Source organism: Lissotriton helveticus, chromosome 3_1 (genome assembly GCF_964261635.1).
Source record: "Lissotriton helveticus chromosome 3_1, aLisHel1.1, whole genome shotgun sequence".
NCBI classification, from domain to species: domain Eukaryota; kingdom Metazoa; phylum Chordata; class Amphibia; order Caudata; family Salamandridae; genus Lissotriton; species Lissotriton helveticus.
Window position 1 is genome coordinate 414,038,789 of NC_136061.1, and position 25,687 is coordinate 414,064,475.

At 41.6% G+C, this 25,687-nt stretch overlaps 1 protein-coding gene across 1 annotated transcript in view; it reads left to right on the plus strand.

Moving 5' to 3' along the window:
• KIAA2012 (KIAA2012 ortholog) overlaps positions 1–25,687 on the plus strand; it is a 758,941-nt gene that overhangs the window by 645,394 nt on the left and 87,860 nt on the right. The window contains exons 19-21 of the mRNA XM_078680227.1: positions 7,347–7,551; positions 13,485–13,620; positions 23,504–23,865. Of these exons, the coding sequence (XP_078536353.1) occupies positions 7,347–7,551; positions 13,485–13,620; positions 23,504–23,865 (703 nt within the window). The remainder of the gene's footprint in view (positions 1–7,346; positions 7,552–13,484; positions 13,621–23,503; positions 23,866–25,687) is intronic.

Genomic DNA, 25,687 nt, shown 5'->3' on the forward strand with positions numbered 1-25,687 from the left:
TGGGTAACCAGCTTTGATGTTCTAATATTGCAGGAAACCTGGTGCACGAGACCTCTACTCCTCGAAGGTTACAGCTGCCATAATTTGATCATCCCTTCCCCTCCCATTGGTCGTGCCAGTGGGGGTCTATCCATCTGGGTCAAAATCACTGCGGGGGTCAATATTGAACCACTCCCAACAAATAACAATAATTTTATGGCGTTGAGATATACCGGCAGGTTGAAGTTATGTCTCATTAACTTTTATAACAATGACTTTACAACCCATTCTAACACCAATTTCCTAAAATTGTTTAATTTTATTGATGAAGTTGTGGATGGCCAAAAATATGGCAGATTCGATGGCATCTGTTTAGGAGTTGATTTTAACGCACACATTCACCTTAGAACCCCACCCTGCAAGAGAGGAGAAGAATTACTTGACCTGCTAGCTACACGTGACCTAGTTGACGCAATGGAGAAATTAGACACTGGTATGGACAACGCACCCGTCCCCACCTATATCTGGCGTGGGAGTTCAACCACCATAGATTACGTATTTATTTCCTCCCTCCTTGAGGATCTTTTATTAAAATCAGAGGTTATTAGGTCCACGTATAGTGACCATTACCCAATACTAATCTGTCTTAAATCAATTAAAAACCCAGGGAAGAGAATAGAAATTGGGGCCAAAAACGTAACGGCCTCGACAGGCAGGCTAAGGGTGGCCTGGAAGGGGATAGACAACCAGGGTGTTTTGGCTAGAGTCATTAAAAAACATCCTACCCTAGCCTCGATCTGTCTATCTACTGCCAGCCCCGGGCCTGACATTGTTAATTCATTTTGTGAGCTCTGCAAGGCTATAAAAATGGAAATTTCTAAACCTGTCTCAGCCCATAACAATAGCAATCCCAGGTGGTTTGATACCTCATGCTCTAAAGCCAACCGGGAACTTAGGGCCGCCCTTATTGCTGTGCCGCGTGATTTGTCTCTGGTAAGGACTCTGAGATTCAGATACAAACACACTCTAAAAATCCGTTCTGAAGAGTTAATAAAAGACCACTGGGACTCTCTTGTCCGCACAGCTACCTTAAGAGACGTAAGCGGGTTCTGGAGGGCGTTTAAGAATCTTAGATCATTGGGGTCTAACATTTCTCCTATTAACTGTAACATAACAGGGGATGCGTGGGTTGACCATTTCTCTAAGATCTATGATGCTTCTGCGTCTGGCAACCCAATAGAAATTGTCCCAGCAGTAATGCCCTTGAATATTTCATTGTCGGAGGTGGAGGACGCCATCACCGAAAGTGCTGGGAATAAAGCCCCCGGCCCTGATGGCCTATCCATCGACCAAATCAAATCTGAACCCGACTTTTGGGCACCCTTGTTATGCAACGTTTTTAATAATTTATCCCACACCCCCGTCCCGGATACATGGTCTAGCAGCACTGTCGTACCAATTTTCAAAAAAGGCGATAGACTTGACCCTGGTTGCTACCGCCCCATATCTTTAATTGACAACACGTTAAAAGTTTCAGGCAGGGTCCTCTTTAACAGAATTAGAACCTGGGCGGAAGAAAACACCATCTTACACCCATGTCAGTTAGGCTTCAGAAGCAAAGTGGGCACGGTGGAGCAGTGCTTAAACCTAAACCTGCTCACGGCCAAATACACGATCGCCAAAAAATCACCTTTATATTTTGGGTTTATGGATTTGAGTTCTGCTTTTGATTTTGTTAACCGTTCCCGCTTATGGTTAGTCCTGCTGAATTATGGTTTAGACGAATCTTTAGTTTATTTTTTGGCACATCTCCATAGCGACCTGAAAGCCCGTGTTCGTATTAACAACGATGGTGAAGTTTCAAATGACATTTTAATCAGCAGGGGGGTCAGACAGGGTTGTGTTCTGGCCCCCCTGCTTTTTATTTTGTATATAAATGAATTGAGTGATTCTTTGAGCAAATTAACTAATGATGTTCCGCAAGTCAATGGCAAACCTGTCCCCGCACTCCTCTATGCGGATGATGCGGTCCTTGTGGGCCGCACACCCAATGCATTGCGAGTCCTAATTTCAGGTTTTGTTAAATATATGGCAGATTTGGGCCACTGCACCAATTTTAAGAAGTCATTCATAATGTCAAGTGGCCCAAAATGTCATAAAATAAGCCAGATCCTGTCAGGGGACAATATTTTGAAAAGGACTTGTACTTTCCCCTATCTTGGTTTGTTATTCTCCAATACCGGATCTTGGCAGCCCCACGTTGCCCAGGGAAGGAACAAAATGAGCAAAGCTATAAACTCTTTAACCTCCCTCCGCCAACCTATCCAGGCAGATGTGATTATATCACTCTTACAAATCTATAGAACGCAATGTTTACCTGTAGGAACCTATGGTGCTGAGGTGTGGGGTTATTCGAACTGTACCCAACTACAGACTGAAGAAAACAGATTTTGCTGGAAGGTTTTGGGGGGGGGGTTATTACTGCACCAACTTTTGTTTGCCATAGGGAATTAAACCTCCACTATATAGAGGACTTCATAAGATCCAGACCTGCACTTTTCTGGATAAAAATTTGGTGTAATCCTGCTGCCTCCCTGTCGCGTGATATCATTATGGATTGCCGAAATTGTGAGAGGGCTAACTTCATACCCTGGTTTAAGGCTGTGGAAAACAGTTTATCGCGTGTGGGGCAGGGACATCTTTTTAAATCCCCGAAAATGATTGACTGTACGCATAAGAACCTAATAAAAAAGGCTCTGTATGATTCTTACCGAAAAGAGAGGCTAACGTGTGACTTGGCAAAGCCATCCACATCCAGATATATTTCTCTTGGGGAGCAAAGCGACAAACCTTATGCCCTATCCCAGGGCTATCTTCGCATAAAGCTAAGCAGGTGGAACAGGAGTTTGTTGTTTCGGTTCAGGGACGGTAGCATTATAAATTTACTTAGCTTCCCGTTAGGCTTTAACAAACATGTGGAAAATCTAAGCTGTCCCTGTAACCATGGCGACAAACAAAGTTTGCTCCATTTTACTTTCTTTTGTGGTTTTTATAGAATGCACACTTTGCACTTTTTAATGCCGTATTGTAGAAAAAATGCCTTGACTGATTTTAAATTAGCTTTTAAAGATTTGCTATTGTTAAAGACGGATGAGGTCATTTTTAGAGTGAGCTGCTTTTTTAAAACAGCTGTACGGTCTTGCGCCTCTTTGCTCATTGACTGAAATATTTGCACTATGCATATTTTGCACATTGTACATTTTGCACCAATGATTGCCTCTTTGCACATGACAAAGCTGTACATTACTATGAATTTGTAATTATGTGGGTGTTACTTATGTCTTATTTCTGCCGGGTTTTATATGTACTTTTATGGATGTTCCACAATCCGAATAAAGATCTTTTGACTTGACTTGACTAATTCATAAATAGAACCAATTAATTCTTTTTAGATCAAAGGTGTGGCTTGTATTGCTGATTCTTTCATCCAGAAATATAATCCATGCGCATTTCGGCAAACAACCCGCCTTTATCAGGAAAGCCATTACATATTGTTGAAAGTACCTGTAAATATATGACATGTTATGCTTAGCCCAATCGCTAACATCTAAATAATTCCTAAAGATAAAACAGGTTAGTTTACAAAGTGGGTCAGAACCTTCACCATGATCGGGGCTTGAGGAAGTAAAATGTCACACCAGCCAACATGAAGTTAAATCTAATGTAAGTGACTTCAAATCAATCCAATAATAAAACCATTCATGCAAAGTGTAAAGCCTCACGAGTCACAACCATCACCAACATAAAAGGACATAAACAGAAGGTTGTTATTAAAAATAGAGAGTAAAATCCTGATTTAGATGTGGCCAAAACATAAAATGATGAGTGCACCCAAGATAATAAGGTTACCGCTGTAGCAAAGATTACTTAAAGGCATAGAGCCCAGCCTAAAAGATTGGTCAACCACATGCACCTCACGCGCTATAAAGAAACAATACTGTATAACTAGGAAGGGCATTTATTAATGATGCCATTTCTCCAAGAAGTGCATGAGAGATAAGTAAATGGTATAGACAATATATGGTATGGCAGCAATGATGATTGAATACCCTGTTGAAATAGAAAGAAGATAACACCAGCTTGGAGGCCACTGAATGTTGCCTTAAACCACTTGTGGTATACACAAGATGTAAGTGAAACGTCTTACATCAATAGCTGCAATTAGAAAACAACTACATTAGGCTACTAGTACACAAGTACACTAGTACACTTCCAAATGTAAGCCATGCCCTCTCTATTATCTGAAGGAAGCCCTTCCATTATAGAAAAATCTACTGCACATGACTATGGAAGTGTCTTCCCAGTGTGTTCTTGTGGTTTGAGAGTCTGCCATTTATTGCAGTATTTTCTTTCTACCTGTGTTTGGTACTCGTGTGTAACATGCACCCGTCACTTTCTCTTGTAACACACTGTTTTCTACCTCTTATATTTGTTTATTTTCGATGCCTACACAAGTGCCACCATGGCCTACGTAACGTTTATTCTTGTGCTTGAGTGTCCTCCATATATTGCAGTATTATACCTATATGTTTACTTTGTACACTTTTGTAACCTGCACACGTCACTTTTTCCTCCTGTAATGCACCGTTTGCTACCTCTTGTATTTTGTTGGCTCACGATTGTCACTTTTGTAATGCACCGTTTGCTACCTCTTGTATTCTGTTTGCTCACGATTGTCATTATTGCTTCATTTAATTTAACGTTTGCTTTTGTATTTTGTTCACTTGTAATGTTCTCATGTATCAGTTCGGTTCCTATTGTGAAGCGCTCTGACACCTTCGGGTAAAGTCCGCGCTATATAAAAACGCACAAATAAATAAATAAATAAATAAATAATAAAGAAGGGTATGTAACTCAAGATTAAATGCCCTGTATTAGAATCTTTAAAGTACTCTTCCTCTTAATGAGGTATCCCATGTCTGACGCAGAAATAGCTAGAATATTGTGTCGCTAGAAAAAAAGAGTCAAATGTTTACCTGAGTTTAGGAAAAATCTCACAAACTTGATAGCATTAATGGCGGAGGTGCCGTTAAAATCAATCTTATGGGAACAACAATTATAAAGATGACTGTTAGTTCATCTTCAAGTTAGATGGAAAAATCAGTACTTAACTAAAAAAGAAAGTGTCATGTTTTTGTTAAGAGAATCGATTAAAATAAGTAGACACAAATCACTGCGGTCGTGGAGATAGTCCAGGGGCCAGATGTAGGAGCCTAAATACCGGTTGGTAACGGCCGATTTCGGTCGTTACCGACCGGTATTTAAGAATTGGCATGTAGGGGCATTTATTTTACAGAATCGGTAAATTTACCGAATCGGTAAATTTACTGATTCTGTAAAATATCGAATCGGTAATTTTACCAATTCGGTAAATCCAAATGTAGGTGGGACTCTTCTGAGTCCCAAAGCCCATACAGATTCGGTATTTTACCACCCAATTCAATTGGGTGGTAAAATACCGAATCCAGGTGTGCATGCACATGTGTGCATGCACACCTATGCCATGTGACAGACAGACATGCCCTTAGGGCATGTCTGTGTGCCACATGGCACACATGCCTGTATTCGGGGTGCTAGAGGGTGTCAAAGTGACACCCCCAGCACGCTTGCAAAATTCGGTATTTACCAAATGGGTAAATACCGATTCGGTATTGCCCATTGATTCCTATGGGCTTCAAGGCCTATAGGAATCAATGGGCATTACCGAATCGGTATTTACCGATTCGGTAAATACCGATTTTTACAGATTCGGTAATTCAATTACCGAATTTACCTAAATCTCCCCCCTTCTATTTTACCGATTCATAAATACCGAATCGGTAAAATTCGGTATTTATGAATCGGTAAAATAGAATAACCTACATCTGGCCCCATATCTCCAAGAAGTTATTGAGTAAAGAGATACAAATATTCTCATCAAGACGCAGTGGAAAGTCTTAACAACAGAAACAGCCTCCAGTTTCAATTTGGCCCGCTGCAGCTTGTGCTCCCTCTCAGCCCTCCTGTCCACCAGTTCCTCAGAAGACAGGTTTTTAATTGACACACTGCTGATGGCAGGGGACCTTGCTCCTGCGGGTAAGAGGTCCACTTCCCCAGGCTGCAGCAGCTCAGGACATGTAGCCAGGCCACTTTCTCCCTCATCCACCTCCTCGATGTCTACCTCCTTATCTGAAGGGTTCTCCTCCTCATGCTCCTCTGTTTCAGCCTGCATCCTTCTGACTTCCTGAAAGGCTCTGACAGCATTTTAAATGTCCACCTTGGTTGCCCTCTTTCCCACATTCAACCCTCTCTCCTCCAGCTCTGCCACCTTGAGATTGACAATCCTGATCAGATCAAACTGCATTCTAGCAAGAGAGATGTGAGGTAAGACTCAAATTTGGAAAAACATTGGAAAAAATTGAAGAATCACAAACTTAGGAGCATTTAAAAAACAATCAATTCTGATGTTAGATTTTTTTAGAGATGTTTAGTTTTGCACACATGACTGAGTGGCATTACACAAGCATAAGTACTGGATTCGTCCACTAAGCACCATTGTAATAAATTGAGTTATTGGCTGAGAGGAGTGGAAGCCCCATTCAATCATCAACTGCAATCCTCGTTGGGGTGACCCACAAAGGTCACTAAATTGACCTTGCCGAACCCTCTGGTAGTTTGGCAGCAAAGCTGTCAGGTTTAACTTAGAGGCAATGTGTAAAGTATTTATGGAGCCCTTACACAACAATAAAGTGAAAACAAAACACAATGGGAAAAACATCCACACCAATTTAGAAAAATAGGATACATTTTGTTAAGTGTTGAAAGATTTCCCCTGGAATGTGGCTCTGACAGGGATACATTTGAGGACTGCCAATAAAAATATATTGAAAAAAAAGGAATACATGAGCAAAAGACATATAGGTAAAGGATAATATGGAAAATTAAATAAAGAACAGGTAAGAATTAAAGAACCAGAAACAAAGGTACAGAATGAAAAAAAATGCACAAAACGAAAATAGGTATTTAAAGACTAAAAACCTAAGAGTTAATGATGAAGAAGCAAATAAGGAGAGAAGTCATGAATACAAAACAAGTAAATAATTACAATTAGAGGAAAACACTTGAAGATTGAGAGCCATAGAGATTGATAAAATATTTCTGTTGAGGAAAAAGAGAGATCAGCAGAGTGACAAATAAAGAGAAAGTAAAACATGTTTCAAAAGGAGCAAACTAAGAATGAAAAAGAATACCTAGAAAGGAAACGGCAGAGAAGGAGAGGTGTTTGCTGTGTCTTTATTTCTCCTATATGTTTGCCGTGTCTTCTACAGTTTGCCTGCTGGCCCCAGTGATGGCCTCACAGAACCATCTACTGAGAGAAGAGTGCAGCAGGCGGGGGCTGGGAGCCTGGCCCCAGTGTCACTGCCAAGTGCTGGTGGTGTACCGACGAGCCTCGATGGCAAGGAACCCGTGACGGATCAGGAGCAGGAGGCAGTGTTGGAGGCTGGAAGGCAACAGCCTATCCCTGACATTACTGTAAGTGTCAGAAGGTTCATCTAGATATGCGCGAAGGCCTTGCTTCACATCTGTAAAAAGGCACACGAAGCAGTGGCAATCAAAGACCACACTTTGAGCTTTAAAAATAAAGCTAGCCATAGCTTCCTGTGACTGTATTCCACTCACTGGCCCCAGTCTCTGACACTCTCTGGTCTCTGAAACCAAGTGCCACCACCTCAACCTGCACATTTTCACTGCACCCCCACCCACACAGTATATAAACCAACCATATCTGAGCCCCTCTCTGATCACTTCATGGAAATTCTCCACTTCCTCAGTTCATTTATTTTAAAAATGTGTACACATTTAAAATGTATATATTTTAAATGCCATTTGTTCATAGACAATATTCCTCCACAATTATTTATTTAGCAATGTAGAAAGATGAATAGCAGTCATTAGCATGCATGCCTTTGCCGCACATGTTTTACAATGAGTCGACCTTTACAACCCATTCTAGTACATTGTGGTTCTTTACCACCCATTGAACATGGATATATATACATTATGTATATTAGATTTCTGGGCTGTTACCACCTAAACCTCCTTTTCACAGTATTTTAAACTGTTTTTTTGGGGGGGGTAACCCATGCAAAACCCCTTTTTTAATCCCATACCTTCCTTTACCAGTACCCGTACCTGAATCCTAAAACCGCTTAATATCTCTAACCCCTACCCATTCATGAATCCTTTAATCACCCTACTACCCCATAACCCTACTTAATCCTGAAACCTCAAAAAACCCTTGCTACTCCTTACCAATCCCTGAACCCTAAAAACTCCTTACTACCCCTTAACCCTATTCATCCCTGAAGCCTTACTATTCGATACTTCCCTTTATACCTACCTATTTTGAACCGTAAAAAGCCTTCTATACCTTACCCCTGCCCACCTATGAAACTTGAAAAAACCTTACTAACCCGAAATCCATCCTTGAACCCTAAAACTCCTTTATTATTCCGTACCCATATCCACACATTTTACCTAATTAAATTACATAAATACTTTATATTTATCTATGTATCACCATGTAGTTACATTTAAGAAACAATAATGACTTATATGCGCTGTGAAGTCCCAAGGTGTAAATTCCCTAAAAATGGCATGCTTGGTAAAGACTTTGTGGTAAAGGTGCTGCATGGTAACGGGGATGCGGTAAAGGTTACACTACGACAAAGACCAATGTGGTTCACTTGATATCTATCCCACATGTTAGTATAAATCTTGTTTCAATTGTTCAGGACACCATGCAGTGGCACACATGTTTCAGGGGAATTGACTTTTCACCTACCTAGACATAATCCTAAATGGTGGTGTTCCTTCTTAGATTAACATACACATAATGCAGGGGGAAGCATCAACACGTTTTGGTCTGCAGAAATCTTGCAGGGACTCCAAGAAGATAAGGGGGGCATAGCCAGTTCAGACGAGTTCAAATTTATTTCTAGCACAGGAGAAATCTCATATTAGACTCACAAGAGATTTCGTATATATTGTGGGATGGTGGGACAGAACTAACCGCCTGATTCATCAAGCTAAATTGCACTCGCAAAGGGCAAGATTCTCAGAATCTTGCCTTTTGCGAGTGCAATTTTTGCATTTGGGATTCATCATCCCAAATGCAAAATTCGCTATTTAAGAATTCGCACATTTGCAAAGAATTGAATTTAAGGAATCTCTATTTGAGATTCCATAAATGCAATTCATGAAGCATTTTAAAATTGCGAAATTGCAATTTTGCGCCGCTATTTACCGAGAGGTCAGACCTCTCGGTAAATAGCAAAAACTTAGAAAAATGCATTTAAATGCATTTTTCTAAGCTGCATGTTACACACACACATGTCCTTTGGACATGTGTGTGCGCAACACCAATGTAGATCACATTTCAGGGGTGCTACAGGGTGTCCTTTGGACACCCCTGCACCCTTGAAATCGCATCCTTATTTGTGATTAGCTAATTGCTAATCGCAAATAAGGAATAACTACCCATGCATTCCTATGGGCCTATAGGCCCATAGGAATGCATGGGTAGTTATTCCTTATTTGCGATTAGCAATTAGCTAATCGCAAATAAGGAACATGTAGGAATCGCAATATTTATTGCAATTCCTACATGAATCCCGTTTTGCAAGTCCTTAATAGCGATTCGTTATGAATCGCTATTAGGGGCTCTCAAAACGGGAGAATGATGAATCAGGCTGTAAGTTTATAAGCAGGGTTAGTGACATGATTAAACAGCTAGAATCGCTAAATGATAATTAATTGAGCTGCTACTGTCGTGTTGGATTAATAAGGCTATTTCTGCAGCTGTTTAAAACTGACTTTCTTTTTCTTTGCGATTCTACATGGTACTTGGACAACTTAAACATCAGTCAGGTGTGGAAACACTAACACCTGATGTGCTCATCTCTCAGGATTTGTGGTGGTTGTTGCCACTTTGGAATTTATAAAAGGTATACGTGCATGTCACGACTTCTGAACAGTGTGCCTTAGAAATGGTGCCATGTACAGCTCACAGTAGGCTGTATTTATTTAATAAAGTCTGGACAAATGTTTACAATACTATGATTAGGGTATCATGAGTAATTTTAGGAATTATCTCAGAAGACTGTAATAAATGTGTACGGTTTAAAAAAAAGAATATACTTGGAAGTATTTGATGACAACTGATTTCATAATGTATGGACGAAATAAAATAAAAATTAACAGCATATTATTTTATGAAATGTCTCATTGCAAAATCACAACAAATGCTAATAATTCAAAATTTTAAACAAAAAAATAAGAAAACGTAGATATTTAAATTGCCATATACATAAATTGCTTTTTGTTCACAAAGGGCCCAATTTACAAAAGAGCCCATGGAAAAGTTGGAAATCTACTTTAGCTGAACACCAAAGTACTTAGGGCCTGATTACGATGTCAGTCGGAAAGCCCCCGAACTGCCAAGCCATGCCTTCTCTGGACCGCAAACAAGCTTCCTAGGACCGGTTTCTGGCATGGCTTGGCAGTTCGAAATGCCAGAAACCGGTCCTAGGAAGCTTGTTTCCGGTCCAGGGAAGGCATGGCTTGACAGTTCGGGCTGGACTGTTCCCATGAGGCACAGGGTCAGATTGATTTGTATATGGCCATGTCTGAACTGGGGTGGCAGAGTGGGCTAGAGTGGGCTAAAGAACGGCGATGGATTAAACCCAGATCTGTTGACTGGGTGTGAGTTTTTGATTGGTTCAGATGCTCCGTCCATCACCACCCCCTTTTGTACCACTTCTGAGGAAGAGAGCCGCTGTGGACCTGGTAATGCACTGACTCTCGTCATCATTTTAGCATCTGCTGGTTAGCCACCCGAGACACCTTGTTAATATCACTTATGCTCCCATGTAAGAGAGCCTTCTAGAAGGTCTGTCATTAATAAGCGTTAACTGTTTATTCCTTTCTTTTCCTTTAAAAGAATGAATATCTGATTTAAAAACCAGTCAAGTTTTGATTGCTTTCTAAAAGCACATAATATTGCTGGTGGGCCATACCGGCTATTAAAGGCCTGCTCCAGCGTTAAAGGCCCGTGCTGAAAGCGAGGGACTTTAACAAGGGAGCGGGACTTTAATACCTGGTATAGCCCAGGTAGGAAGGGCTATAAGGCTATTAGAACATTCTGCCACTGGAGGGCAGAATGTTCTAACAAATAAAACAAAGGCATCTCGGAGCCCGAGGGGATTTAAATCCCCTCGAGCTCCGAGATGCCTTTGTTCACAGACAGAAGCAACATTGGAATGTTGCTCTGCGGGCCTTTACCAGCCCGTAGAAGCACGGAGCACTCCATTGTATCCAATCGAGTGCTCCACATTCCAATGTTCTAATATAGCCTTATAGCCCTCTGAGGAGGGCTGTAGCAGTTGTTAAAGTTCCTGAATTCAAGTTATAGGCATGGTCACAGGCACAGGCATGGTCCTATAATGAGAGTGAGGGCCTTTAACAACAGGTATAGCCCATGGCAGAAGGGCAATAAGGCTATTAAAACATTCCTCCCAATATGGGTAGTGTTCTAAATTAAAAAGGGAGAAACTTAAAGAGAAAAATTGAAATGTTGGAGCGGAAGGCTCATACCAGACTTTACAAGCCCGGTGCTACTCAACTGTCCAATGTTCTAATCTGAAATTATCCTGAGGGCTAATAGGAGAGAATTCTAGAGTTTAGCTGATAGAGGCATGAATGGTCTACCTACTTTTGAGATGATTAAGAATAACTGGAAAGAAAATGGGGCCTATTTACAACAGAATGGCGGAGCACAGTGTTACGCACCACGCTAGAAATTCTAAAAATGCAGGGATGCACCATATTTACATAATTCAGCACACCCCTGCGTTTCCCGAGCACTAGCGCTAAATTTAGCTGCCTAGCGCCAATGCAGGCACCCTTGCACTCGTGCCTGTGCTGCAGGGAATTATTGTTCATGTGCAACAAGGTGTCACTCCCTGCACTTACACAATCACTAATAGTTATATGTAAATTCTATATCTGCTGCAGAATGCAGCAGACAGAAGCTGCAACTCGTCATTATCTAATGATTGTTTATGTGCAGGAAGGACCACCTTCCTGCACATGAACAATCACTAATGCCAATTTGCTCTTAAATAGTGTGCTACAGAATGGAGCTCACATAGAAACAGCAAAAACAAGGAGAAATTATTCATTTCTCCTGGTTACGCCAGTTTACGACCAGGTTTTCCCTGGTCTTATTTTTGGCGCTGCCCCATATTTACGCTAGCCTTGCAAATAGAGAGTAGCGTCAAAAAGCAATGGGTTTTGCGGCGGAACACCCACTGCAACACCCATTGCCCTCCCCTTTCATGCTAGGTGCTACGTGAATAGGGGCATTATTTGCAAGGTGGTGTTAGGCCACGTTAAGTGGCTTAACGCCACCTTCCAAATAAGGCAAAGGAGTTATCACCACGAGAACATCAAAAAAAGTGATGTTCTGGTGGCGATAACCCCTTGTAAATATGCCCCAATGTTTGAAAACTGAACATGTTTCTGCTGTTCGATTATTGAATGTCTTAGTGAATGCTATATATGGCAGAAGCAGCCCTTATGCTAGTAGAAACTGGGCATTCAGTATATACTCAAAACAATAGTTCACCTGGAATTCATTCATACAGACTTTGTAGATAAGCAAAGAAATATATTCTAAGCATACAATGAATGCAGTAAAACCACGAATACACTCTAGCCTTATAGGTGCTTTTAATTAAACCAGAAAAGTATAGTATCTACTCGTATTGTGTAGTAATGACACATACAAGGTGCAATAAGGTAAAAAAACAAATAGAAGTGAATAGGCAACAATTTTGTGTACAGGTAACAACTTTCAATATGTAATTTAAAAAGCACACGTAATGCGAATCAATGAAAATGGCAAATTGTTTTAAGCCAGTGATAATCAGTGGGCTTTTGTGTTGAAGACATTTTGAATTCTTTAGAAATGTTGAGTTCTCTTCAGGACAATGAGATAACAGGGACACCTGATTAGAGGGTAGTCCGAAGGTCGTGATTGGATGAAGCAACCAGGATGTGTAAGAGGTCCTGGAACACCCACATTATGAAAGATAAATGTACTCACTCGGTTGAGTTTGCAACCAAGGCGTGTCACCGTGGGCGAATGATGTGTCCAGGACTCGGTGGGTCGGTTAGTGGTGGAGAAATGTCCTCTCAGTAATGTACCCCGCACAAAGCCAGAATAGAATACATGCTGCCTCTGGTTAAATCAGTCCAAAGGCAGGAAGTGGCAGAAAATTATTTTGCACAATAATTACTCTTATAATTATATGTCATTAAGTGCTGAAAGTAATTGCTTCCAATTGTAATGATTGTAGCATATTTTTTTTTACTTTACTTGTGGTTCCAATTATCCTTTACAGAAGCAAAAGAGGCCTTCAAAGAGGAAAGTCACGCCTAAGCAAAAGAGTGGAATGGTAGCAAAGCATACAGCCGCCCCAAAAGAAACGAAGAAGAAGAGCGAGAAGAAGCTAAAAGACAAGGCCGCCTTTGTAGTAGGTAAGAAAGAAAAGAGCCATCTAAACTGAAGGTTTTATTTTTTACAGGATCCTCATCCTGGTTCTGAGAAATAAGCCTGTAAACATGCGAGCTTTGACTTCCAGCTGCAGCGGTTCCCGCCTCTTATAGAATGGTCTGTGATCTGTCCTTGCCCTTTAAGGAGGTCTGGATCGCTCAGTGAGGCATGAAAAGCAGAGTGATAACTAGGACAGGCCATGGAAAATCATTGTCCTCTTTAGTTGAAGCCTTCATGTATTGTGTAAAACCAGCATCCTTTTCAAAGGGAAATAATTGAATGTGGAAGGGTGAGGAATACAATAATGGCGGCCGCCGGCTAGGACAGGTCGCGTCTCTCCTACGGAGCTCCTGCAAGCCCAGAGAAAACCGTGTCATTACCGGCAGAACCGGTAGTTTTTTTTTTCCTATTACAACTGAAAAGATGCCCGCGTTTGGAGTCTGATGATTGCGGACGATTGCGGATGACATTCGATTGAATCCGGCAACCGGCAATTCGGCTGACTGAAGAAACCTGAAACCTGAACTTCGAGCTTCACGGAAAGCTTTTTCAGCGTCTTACCTTCCCCTCTCTCGGTGCCTGGCGTTCGGTACTCTTTTCCGGGCGGGAGCCGCTCTGATCTGGCGGGAGTTGGTGGCTCTGCCTGCCAGTGCGGAACTGCAGCGGAGCTGATTTCTTGACTCTTCGACTTTTCAGCTGTCCGTCGGTTCTCTTGGGAGGGGGGGTAAGGCGGCTGCATAGACTCACTGCATAAGACTCGCACAGACCCCGTCAGCCTCCTGTTAAAGGGACAGTACAGGCTACAGCCTCAGCCCTTGTTCATACTGTGAGTTAAGCTTGAATGGTAACGCCTATGTGCGGTTTCGAGGTCCCACTTACCACCTCTCTTTCCCGGTGGGTAGAGGCAGCCGTGGAGCTGCGAAGGGGCCGCAGAGCGGCTGCTCGCGGTGTTTTTGGGGGTCTTAGTGGCCTTCATCTCTCACCAAACTGTCTTGCTGCAACTAAAGGAGCACAATTAGGTGAAGCTCCCAACGTGGATAAAAAGAAAACCCAGAGGATTCGTCGCCCTAAAACAAAACCCGGGCTTAAAGCAGCACCAGAGGAGGAAGGAACAGGAGAAACACTTGTTCAAGTGTTAACCTCAAGTAAGGTGTTCGGCCGAGGGGGTGAGGGGGTTAAAGGTGGTAGAGAGGGAAAAGGTGTCAGGATATCAGTGCCTGGTGATGTTGAGACACAGATATTAGCCAGAGATATCGCTGTTGATGTTGATGTCGCTGTTGATAACACCCTTGCTGATACTTTTACTGAAGTGGATCCTGATAACGCGAGGGGGGGAGTCAAAGATCTAGATTGTGGTCCAAGTGAGGCTATCCAGGGTCCTCCTATTTTTGTTTTTACTGGGGTTCACTTCGTTGACTCTGCCAATATAGCCACTGCCACTGCCACTGTAGCCACTGCAGTCACTGCAGCCACTACTCCTCGGTCGTCGGCTTTAAAAGGATTAAAAGACCTGAAGTTAGGTGCTAAAGCTAAAGCTAAAAACACTAAAAATAGTGCTGTGAGGCTCACCCCCTCACTTAGATCATACTTCAAGGTGCTGCCACAGATCCTGGAAATCTCCTGTAAACCTCAAGAGGTAAAGATGAATAGTAAAGATGACACTCAAGGGTCTGCCCTTGTAGGAGTCGCGGATACAATTTCAGGGTTGCTTGTCCATAATACTCCGGGGGAAGTCGGACTCTCAGCCCTTCAGGATAAGGTGGGGGCGTCCCCAGAGGCGCAGGAGGGGATTTCACTTCATGATCTACTACATGAGATTAAAAGTGGGTTCGCTGAATCTAAGCGCAATCAGCAGGAGATAAAAGCGGCGCTTGACGCCCTTGATAAGAGAGTAGATATTCTATCTGAGAGGACAGATACTCTTGAAAGCTCAGTAACTGAATTAAAAGCCAAACTAGACTCTGCAAATGAGAAAATTAACTACTTAAGGCGGGATGGAAATGCAACAAAGGAGAGAGTGGAATCCTTGGAGAATTATTCACGGAGAAATAACATCAGAATCTTGAAAGTTCCCGAAGGTAAAGAAGGGGGTGAAATGAAAACATTTGTTGCTTCCCTGCTGAAAGACTCTCTGAACCTGGAGGAATCGGTGGAGGATCTGGAAAAAGACATTCAACGAGCTCACAGGGATCCCTTCCGTTTAAAACAGGGGAGAACTAAACCAAGGAAGATTCTAGTCAATTTCCTAACCTACTCGGTTAAAGAGAAGATACTGAATTTAGCTCTTAAATCTACAGCTCTAAAAGCTCCTGACTTCTCTTATGTTGTTAGATCTGATCTATCGAAAACCACTCTTGATAGACAATGGGAGTTAGGTCAGAAAATGGAGAAGTTTAGGGCCCTCGGAGCCACTGTCCAGATGAGGTTCCCTGCTTTCCTAAGGGTTATGTATAACAATAAAATGCATAACATCCATTCCCCTTTGGAGGCAGATGAACTTCTGTCATCTATCAGTGTACATCAACAGAATAACATCTAGCGGTAGATAGTAAGGAGACACTGAGATACAGAGATACAGAGATGCATGATATGGAGGCAGGGAAATAAGGGTGAAAAAAAAAAAAATATATATATGTATGTATATATATATATATATATATATATATATATATATATATATATATATATATATATATATATATAATTAAAGGAAAAAAGGGAGCACACAAAAGGGAAAATAAAAGGGAAGAAAGGAAGGGGGAAAAAAATAAAATAAAATAAAAAAATAAAAAAATAAAAAAAAGGGGGGAAGGAAAAAAAAAAAAAGAAAAAAAGAACAAGGTATGGTTGGGGGAGAGTGTGTGTTTTTTATTTTTCACAGAGGGTGTCTAGAGCTAAAGGAGAAAAAGGGAAAAAAAAGAAGGGAGGGGGAAGAGAAAAGGAAAAAAAAAAAAAAGAGGGGAAAGCAACATATATGAATGTTTGTGTAAGAATATGTGTACATATAGATGTATATGTGAACAATCAATCCTGCCTCCTCAGAACCAACCAACTAGGTAGACTCGGACACAAGGCTGTAAAAATATGGCCTCTTTAATGGGTCAGGTCACCCTCAACCTGGAGACACGAGAGACCCGTTTCACCTGCAGGCTCTGTTAATTTATATATAAAAACAAATAAAAAGGAAAAACTATTAGAGTTCCATCTCTGATCTGGTAAAAAATAGGTGATAACTACCCACTTATTGTTTTATCACTCTCTTAAATATAAATATGACGGCTTCCCTTAAAAAAAGGAAAAAAAAAAAATAATAATAATTAAAAAAAAAAAAAAAAAAAACTATCTAGCTATGCCGGGCTATACTATATATATGTAATAGACCTGGGCAAGGGGTGCTCCTTAAAGGGACAAATCTGGCACCAACGTCCAGATTAACTAAGGGGGGGGTTTCCAGGGAGGGGAGGGGGGGGGGAAGGGGCAAAACTATAAATTATCCTCACTGCCAATTCACCGTTTCGAACACACAATTCTTATCAAGTATATGTATACCCTGCTCGATCCACATCGGGAGATGTAATTCTTTAATGAGCTGGGGTAAGGGCATGGATAACAGCTGATGGGAATAACATTTTTGTCTTGGAATGTCAATGGCCTGCGTGTTAAGAGCAGGAGATATAGAATATTGCAATATCTGAGGGACTCTCCGGCACAGGTCATTGTCATCCAAGAAACACATCTTCTTCAACATGAAGTGAGGGATATGTTGAGCAAAATCAGATGGGTAGACTGTTTTATTTGCACTAACCACAATGCGAATATTCGTGGTATATTAATTATCTTTAAAAAACAAATAAGAGCCCAGATTCTCGCCTATGAGGAGGACTTTAGTGGGAGGTGGCTATGCGCTAAAGTTAGTCTTGAGGGCAATACATACAACTTGGTTGGTTACTACGGTCCCAATCAGGACGATCCCTCGTATCTGAATAAAATCCAGAACCATCTACTAACAACTCATGGTCCAATTATTTGGATGGGAGACTTCAATTTGGTACTCAACCCAAAGTTAGATAAATCCCCCAATTCAAGGGCATTAACCTACAAGAAATCAAGGCAGGTACTGGGGGATGTTATGTCGGCGCTCGGATTGGCGGATCCATGGAGGGAGAGGGCTGGAGAGACTCTCGGCGTATCATATCATAACTATAAATACAACCACAAGTCGAGAATTGACTACGCTCTTTTCAGCTACTCTTTAAGGGACCCCCTAAAGGATCTAACATACTTGCCCTCACACTTATCAGATCACTCCGCTATATTTTTCTCTCTACAATTGGCCCAGCAATCTTCTCAGGCATTATGGTCATTTGATCGTACGATTCTTTTAGAAGATGAAGAAATCGACCTCCTCATCCAAGAAACCAAATTTTTTATGGACACTAATTTAAACTCTACCCAGTTAAACACAGTATGGGAGTCCTACAAGGCCTATTTGCGAGGTTACATAACTAACAGGGCCTCTTATCGAGGGAAAATATATAGGGCTAAGATCGCCAATATCGAAAGAGATATAGCATTACTGGACCAATGTATCGGCTCCGGAAATGGAACCAACAGGGAACAAGAACAACGTAAAGACCTAAAAGAGAAGCTGGATAATATCCTCCAGGAGAGGGTCGCACGGAGATGGGAAGCAAGTAAGCTCTCCAACTTTGAATACGGTGAATCCGCGGGCAAGCTTCTTGCTTGGAAAATTAAATCTGAGCAGGCAAAAAAACATATAAAACATATAATGGTAGAGGGAGAGACATTTGAAAGATCATCCACCAAAGATATTGGAGAAGCATTTCTGGAGTTTTTCCAGCGAATATATAAGGAAGAGACCTTGGGGGACCCGATATCAAAATCCAGATGGCTGGAGAAGATTAGTCTACCCACTCTTAGCTCAGAACAAAGTGATCGTCTAGATAGGCCTATCTCAGAGGAAGAAGTGAGGGAAAGTATTAACAAGGCGAAGAGGGGTAAGGCAACCGGCCCTGATGGTCTCCCTGGGGAACTATTGCGTGTCTTAGCACCCGAAATAGTTCCGGTCCTTACAAGGCTTTTTAATGACATCTTAATAAACGGGGTGACCCCTCCTAAATCCTGGGGCGAGGCGACTATTGTCCTGATCCCGAAACCCGGAAAAGACCCAACCAAGTGCGGCTCATATAGGCCGATCTCGCTTTTAAATAGCGATTATAAGCTCTTTGCAGCTGTGTTGGCAAACAGGCTAGGGCGTGAGGCTTGCTCAATAATCCACACCGACCAAAAGGGCTTCATAAGGGGTCGACAACTTTCAGATCTTACTTACGACCTAATTGGAGCAGTGGATATAGCCTCTACATTCTCTCTTCCTTTGGCCATTATGACCCTCGACGCTACTAAAGCGTTCGATCGAGTAAACTGGTCATACTTAGATGAGACCATGAAGAAATTCGCACTCGGTCCAAATTTTCGGAGATCAATTGGACTCCTATACGCAAATCCTAGAGCAAGTATTATGGTCAATGGTGTATGTACCCAGCCTTTTCTGATTACCAGGGGAACAAGACCGGGGTGCCCCCTATCCCCTTTACTTTTTAACATATACATTGAGCCACTTGCACAATCTTTCAGGGATGACTCAAGAATCTCTTCATTTAAATTTGGCGGATGGGAAAGGAAAGTAGGGCTCTACGCCGATGACATTGCAATCTACACCAGTGATCCAGTGAATGCTTTTCCTATAGTGGTCGAAAGGGCCAAGGAATTTGGTTGTATTTCTGGCTACGATATCAATGCTGATAAGACTGAGCTAATGACATGGAATATTGCCAATCTGGGTGTTGAGATGGCGCCTGCTGTATGTTCAATGCGTTACCTCGGGGTTAAAATAACACAAGATATTGAAGTCTTAGCTAAAACAAACCTAGATCTGGTCGCCATAGAATGTAGGGCCCTTTTGAGATCTTGGGACGGTCTTAGACTATCAATTTTTGGGAAAGTGAACATTGTAAAGATGTCTATCCTTCCGAAATTGACTTTTATTTTTAATACAATTCCCCTTGCATTAGATCCAAAACAACTGCTTAAGTGCCAACAAGAAATTAATTCCTTCGTATGGGGATATAAGGCGACAAGGTTGGCTTGGAAAAAACTGTGGAGGAGGAGGGAAAAAGGTGGATTGGCTCTCCCAGATTTGCAGTACTACTCCTGGGCATTCCAGCTTTCCCATTCAAGAATGCTTTTGAAGTCACCAGATACTACCTCAAATGGGAAGCTATTTAAGGCAATGCTGGTAGGGGCAAACCTTCCATTAGATGGGTTTTTGTTTAAGTTTGGAGATCGAAAATTTTTCAAGAAGGTGAGGTTGAAAACGCTACTAACACAACTTAAGTTATGGGTACAAATCAAACGCAGAGTGGGGTTGGCGTACTACTCTAACTATGCTCAAATTTGGGATTCTCCAGGGCTCCCACTGTGCATGCAAGATTCTCTGGCTACCCCCTTAAAAACAGCTGGGCTTTCTAGATGGGGTGAATTGCTTTATGAAGGTATATTGATACGGTGGGATATCCTTAGGGAGAAAGTAGGGCTGACACTGTCAAGATTTAAGTACACGCAGATGAATAGCTGGGCCACAGAACTATTCAGGAAAGATTCTAATACCGGGAGAATTAGTCTCCTAGAACAAAAGCTCGTCGAAAAACAGACAGGGGGCAAAGAGGTGGCTCTTTGGTATTGGTCCATACTGGAAGAGATAGATGGTGACTTTCATCTCCCAAAGGAGCTATGGGGTAGAGAAATTGCGTCATTAGACGAGGACCGGTGGACAGAATCTTTTTCCCTTCTGTATAAATTGGTTAAACCCGCTTGGCTTAGACGAAACCACCTGTTTACTCTACATCGGGCCTATCTCACTCCGTTACGTCTATCTAAATACCAAGAGGGGAAATGCTGCAACAAATGCCTACTGCCAGCAGCCTCCGACGTACACATGTTCTGGGACTGCCCTTACGTATCTACTTTTTGGATGGAGATCAAAGTAACTTTGGATTCAATTACTAAGACCAATATCTCCTTAACTTTACCACTTGTTATTCTTGGTCTTGACCAGAACATCACTGGGGCAGTACGGTCCTTTATATTTTATGCCATTCTGCTGGCAAGACGGCAGATATGCATGCACTGGGTGGACACCACCCCTCCCTCTCACTCAGCATGGCTAACCTCACTTTACGAAACCTCCAAGGTAGATTTGAAAAGATCATGTAGAGTCCAGAACCTCACATTTTGGAAATTCCTGACAGAGTGGAAGTGATTTTTTTTTTTTTTGTTTTTTTTGTTATTTCTCCTTGCCTTTTGGGGTTTTTTTTTTTTTTTTTTTTTTTCCCCAAACATCCGATGATTAAGCCCACCTATCTAATGGTTCAGTATGGTGGTCCGCCCAGATTTCGACACCTAAATACTGGAATTATTGGCACGAAGCTGCTCGGAGATATCGTCACAAGATGCATGGTTGTTCCCACCAACTCATAAAAATTTCTGCCTAGGCGTGTAGCGGCTCAATTCTCAGGGCATCGCTCCCAACGGCAGTGAGCTGGTCGGGGGGCCTTTACTGTATCTAAAGGACGTGTGTTGGGCAGATGAGGATGAAAAAAAATTTTAAAAAAATAAAATAAAATAAAATAATTCAGCCTTCCCACAAGGAAAAACACACTTTCTGCTGATCCCACGAGGGCACACAGAGAACTAAAAGTCACAGACTATTGTTCAAAGATATATGTTTGACTGGACTGTGATCAGACTGCCAATTATTTCAGACTTATATCCTTTCTGGTAAACACACCGTTAGGTTTTTTAGGGTTCTGCTGGGGACTCGACGAATTGCTGGGCTTTTCATTCATGGATTACTTTTAACATGTTTTTACAACCGGGACAAACTCTTGAGAAGCCTATTGTAAGCTTTCTTGTTTTAATATTTTTTAGTAATTCTTCATCTTCCACTCTTGAAAATCTATGCTCTGCCTGGAAGACGGAACCTAAATAACTTTCAATGTATCACAAGGAGGTGAAATGGTTTAGGATCTGGATAATTGATAGGGCACAATGGGTTTCAATGAATGAAATCACACTAGGCTGGGGAAATCATTAGAGATGGTCTGTCAGGAATGCTATGAATCTTTGCAGAGCTCAGATCTGCAACAGACTTGAGTTACTTGTGGGAGCAGAACAGATGAGATAGAAGATTAAAAAAAGATGTAAAGATTGATTAGATAAGTGGCAGCTAAAATGTTATGCAGCTGATTACAGTAGGGCATGGAGACAGAAACCGAACAACTGGGAAGTCACAAGATGGTGGCAGAGATATTTAAGGCCATGGCCTAGCACTCTTCCCCATGAAAGGTAATCTCCATAGGCATTACATTCACACAGCACCTGGTTCCCTTAGCTGGCCATGAAGTATAGGCCCAATATGTGCACTGTATGTGTGTCCAAGGCTTCCATTCATCCACCCCTTGACTTTCATAAAGTTGTGTGCAGGTGCAGCAACCATTAGCCTTTTGAAAAAGCTTCAATATTTGTGAATATTGTTTCTTGTTTAATAAAGACTTACCACCTTCCATCTACTCTTTACCCAGGACAGAGGATGCAAGAGTGACACATAAGCATAAAAAATAGCTAAACAGGTAGATTCTAAAATGCAGGCTACCTTAAATTGTGTGTCCCCTCAAAATGTCCCTCAAGCTCTGGGTACCAATTAGTCCTGATTCAGAGGAGCTGAGAAACCAGGCCATTCCTATGAGAGACCCAATCTAGTCAGACAATACCAACACTGCAACGAAATGTATTTTGTGCAATCATAATTACCTTTGAAACAGTTCTGTATCACTTCATGCTACATTATAATGCAACTTTCTGTCAGTAGTGATGGTAGTACTGACGCATTGATTTGTAGACGCCGTGCACAGAGGGTTTTGCCAAGAGTGTTGACCAAAGATTGTCGGAGACTTTCCAAAGCCTATCCATTCATTCCAAGAGGCGGAAGCTCGCCAATGCGTACTACATGTATGTGTTCCAACCTTTGGTCCCTCTGAACTAGACAGTGATATTTGTGCCTGTGCTTTCCCAACGTTTTTCTTTTTCACAAACTTCCAAAGCGGGAATTTGTTTATGAAAAACAAATAACTAATGAACCTGACTCCCTCTGAGATTTTCCTCTCCAATTAGGATCGGTAGTCTAAGCGAGTGACCAGGCAGTCAGAGTAAATTTTCTGACAGCAGAGCCAGAGAGGATACCACCATTGAATAACCGGACTAAGAATAGGATGGGCGGACTGAGGGTTTGGCAGACAGGGTACTCTGTCCCGTTTATGGTGGAGTACCCTGTCCGCCAAACTCTCAATCAATCCCTATGCATATTTAGAAGCACAGCTCTCACATTTACAATAGTTATTTAAATCGTTTTCAATCATCCAATGTTTAGGATGTCACTAGCTTTTTAAAAAATGTATTTGCTTGCCACCACACATGCCCTCGACTGTGGGAGGTGCAATCACCAACCTTTGCCTCTGTTTTGAGTGAATCAAGGGCCCCTTTTGCAACTAAGGCAACCAGAAGCATCCGGCATTAAGGTGGCAAGAGGACCTACAGACGGCTAATTGTGGTATTTGAGCTCTAAAACTGGCCACTTATTGACGTTATCTAAATATGTGCTTTTTTACAAGGAATTGGCTCTGAAGCGCTGAGGGAAATGTGAGCTCTGCACAGTATGTACCATGCCTTTCTAGGTTACGTATTGTAGGCTCACTATTCCCTGTTACATTGGTTCTAATTACTTTTCAACAGGAAAGCCAAAACAGGAGAAATCAGGGGGGAAACGGAGAACCTCTACCAAACAAGAATCAACAAAGGAGATGAGTATGGATTCAAAGACTGAGGTTGTGCAGGAGGAGGAGAAAGAAGGTGACCATAGCGGTTCTGTTACTGTCAGACATGCAGAGCCAGACATCACCGTCAGCTCAACGAGTCGAGGTACCACTCCTGACAGGTCTGAATTTGAAGAACCTCAGCTAAGTGAGACTCCTTCTGCTGGAGAGCATCAGCTTGCTCCTGAAAGTCAAGTTCCTGTGAAGAGAAGGGAGACGTCTGCTCACCCAAGTATTACAATAAGCCTCTCGTCAGGAGACGCTGCTAGCATTTCGTCAGAGGTAAGAATTCTTTACACTGGGAAATTTATAACAGATTGCAAGTCTATGAGTTTTGTTCCATGCCCATGCAGGACTTGAGGCCTAGGAAGGCCTGTAAAGTCTTCAGCATTGCAGTCACTAAGCTGTTCATTGTTCCTGTATCTGGGTCAAGTGTAAGGCTGCCATTTAGAAAAGTTGTAAGAACTAGCATATTTGTAGCACAGTCCAATATATTCAGATGACTTACTATACACATTTATTAAGATGCTTCCATCTGTGAATGCAACAAGACAGGGTTCTCCAAAGTAGGCCCTTGAGGGCCGGATCCATGCCAGATTTTTAAGATAACAATTTATCTAAACAGGGATATGCTAAAAATCTGGCATGGATCTGGCCCTCCAGGACCGACTTTGTAGAACCCTGCAATAAGGATCAACGAGTTTAATGATGATAAAAGGTAATGAAAGAATGGATGCAAGCAATAATGAGAAAGCTCAACAAATGTCTCAAACATGGGGAAAGATGCTGAACATGGTTCATCAGCCTAATGAGCGAGAATATCCACTGTGAAAAATTATATGAACTCTTTGTCTTATGCGTTATTGGATAAGAGCGATTTCTGTTCTGTCCACACTTCTTTTAAGTTAAAAAATAATGTTATTATCATGTTTAAAGAGAATAAATATGAAAGATAAAAATAAATGAAAACCCAAAGGTATATGGATATATATCACATTATGAAAACATTTTGTAAAAATAAAATAACAATAACTTTTATGTTACAAAAACATTATTGGAAGAGGAAGCATATTCTAAACTCTCAAAAAAAGAGAAGAAAAATGGTGAATAAAAAGAGAAAAATAAAAATGAAATCCATGGAATATTAGAACCGTAATATACTGTGTTATATATAATATAGAGAACCATTTCTGTCACGTGAATTAAAAATAAAGAACAACAAACTTATCAAGATCTTAAATCGTATAACGTGTAGACTTGTCTACGTTGTTAAATATGTCTAAATATACTAATAAATGCATATTGAAAACATGTGAGCAATCAGCATACTTCAGGGCATATTTATGAGCCCTTGTGTAACAATTTACCCTGCTGTTGCGTCACTTTTTGTGACGCTGCAGTGGCGTAAGTACTGCGCCACGTTGCATATTTATAAAGTGGCGCATCTAGGCACATGCGTCACTTCGTAAACCCTGTGCTACATTATACTTGCGTCAGGTATAATGTATGCAGGGTGGGCGTTCCCCCGCAAGAAAGGGTCTTAGGAGTGGTGCAGTGAAATCTATGAGATTTCACTGCGCCCCTTCTAGGACGCCAATGTGTCAAAACCTTATGCCTGCCTCATGGCAGGCATAAGGGTGTTGCAGTGCTATAATCATAGCCCTCCCACTGCATTGCTGGAGTTGTGTCACACTTTCGACACAACTTCAGCAATGCGTCGGTTTTGCGCCCACAGATAAGCCGGTAATACTGACGTATCTGTCATTCCTTGCGATATAATGCGTCATACAGTAAATATAATGCATTCATCATGTGGCAAGGAGGACCAGTTTTCATGCAGCGATGCAGCAGTTTTCATAAATAAGGCCCTTAATGTGTCTGGGAAGTGTTGGTGCAGTTTGTGCATCATGGATATGTTAGTAAGGAAAGTAGACACTAGATCTATTATAGGGACATTAAAAAAGCAACAATTCCAACCTTCATAAAGACTGCCCAGAAATATATTTGTGAATCGGAAAGCAACATTAGTTTTTAAAACACAATTTATCTGAGACCAGTATTTTTGCCAAAACCTATATATGAGAAAAGAGCAAATGCTTCAAAT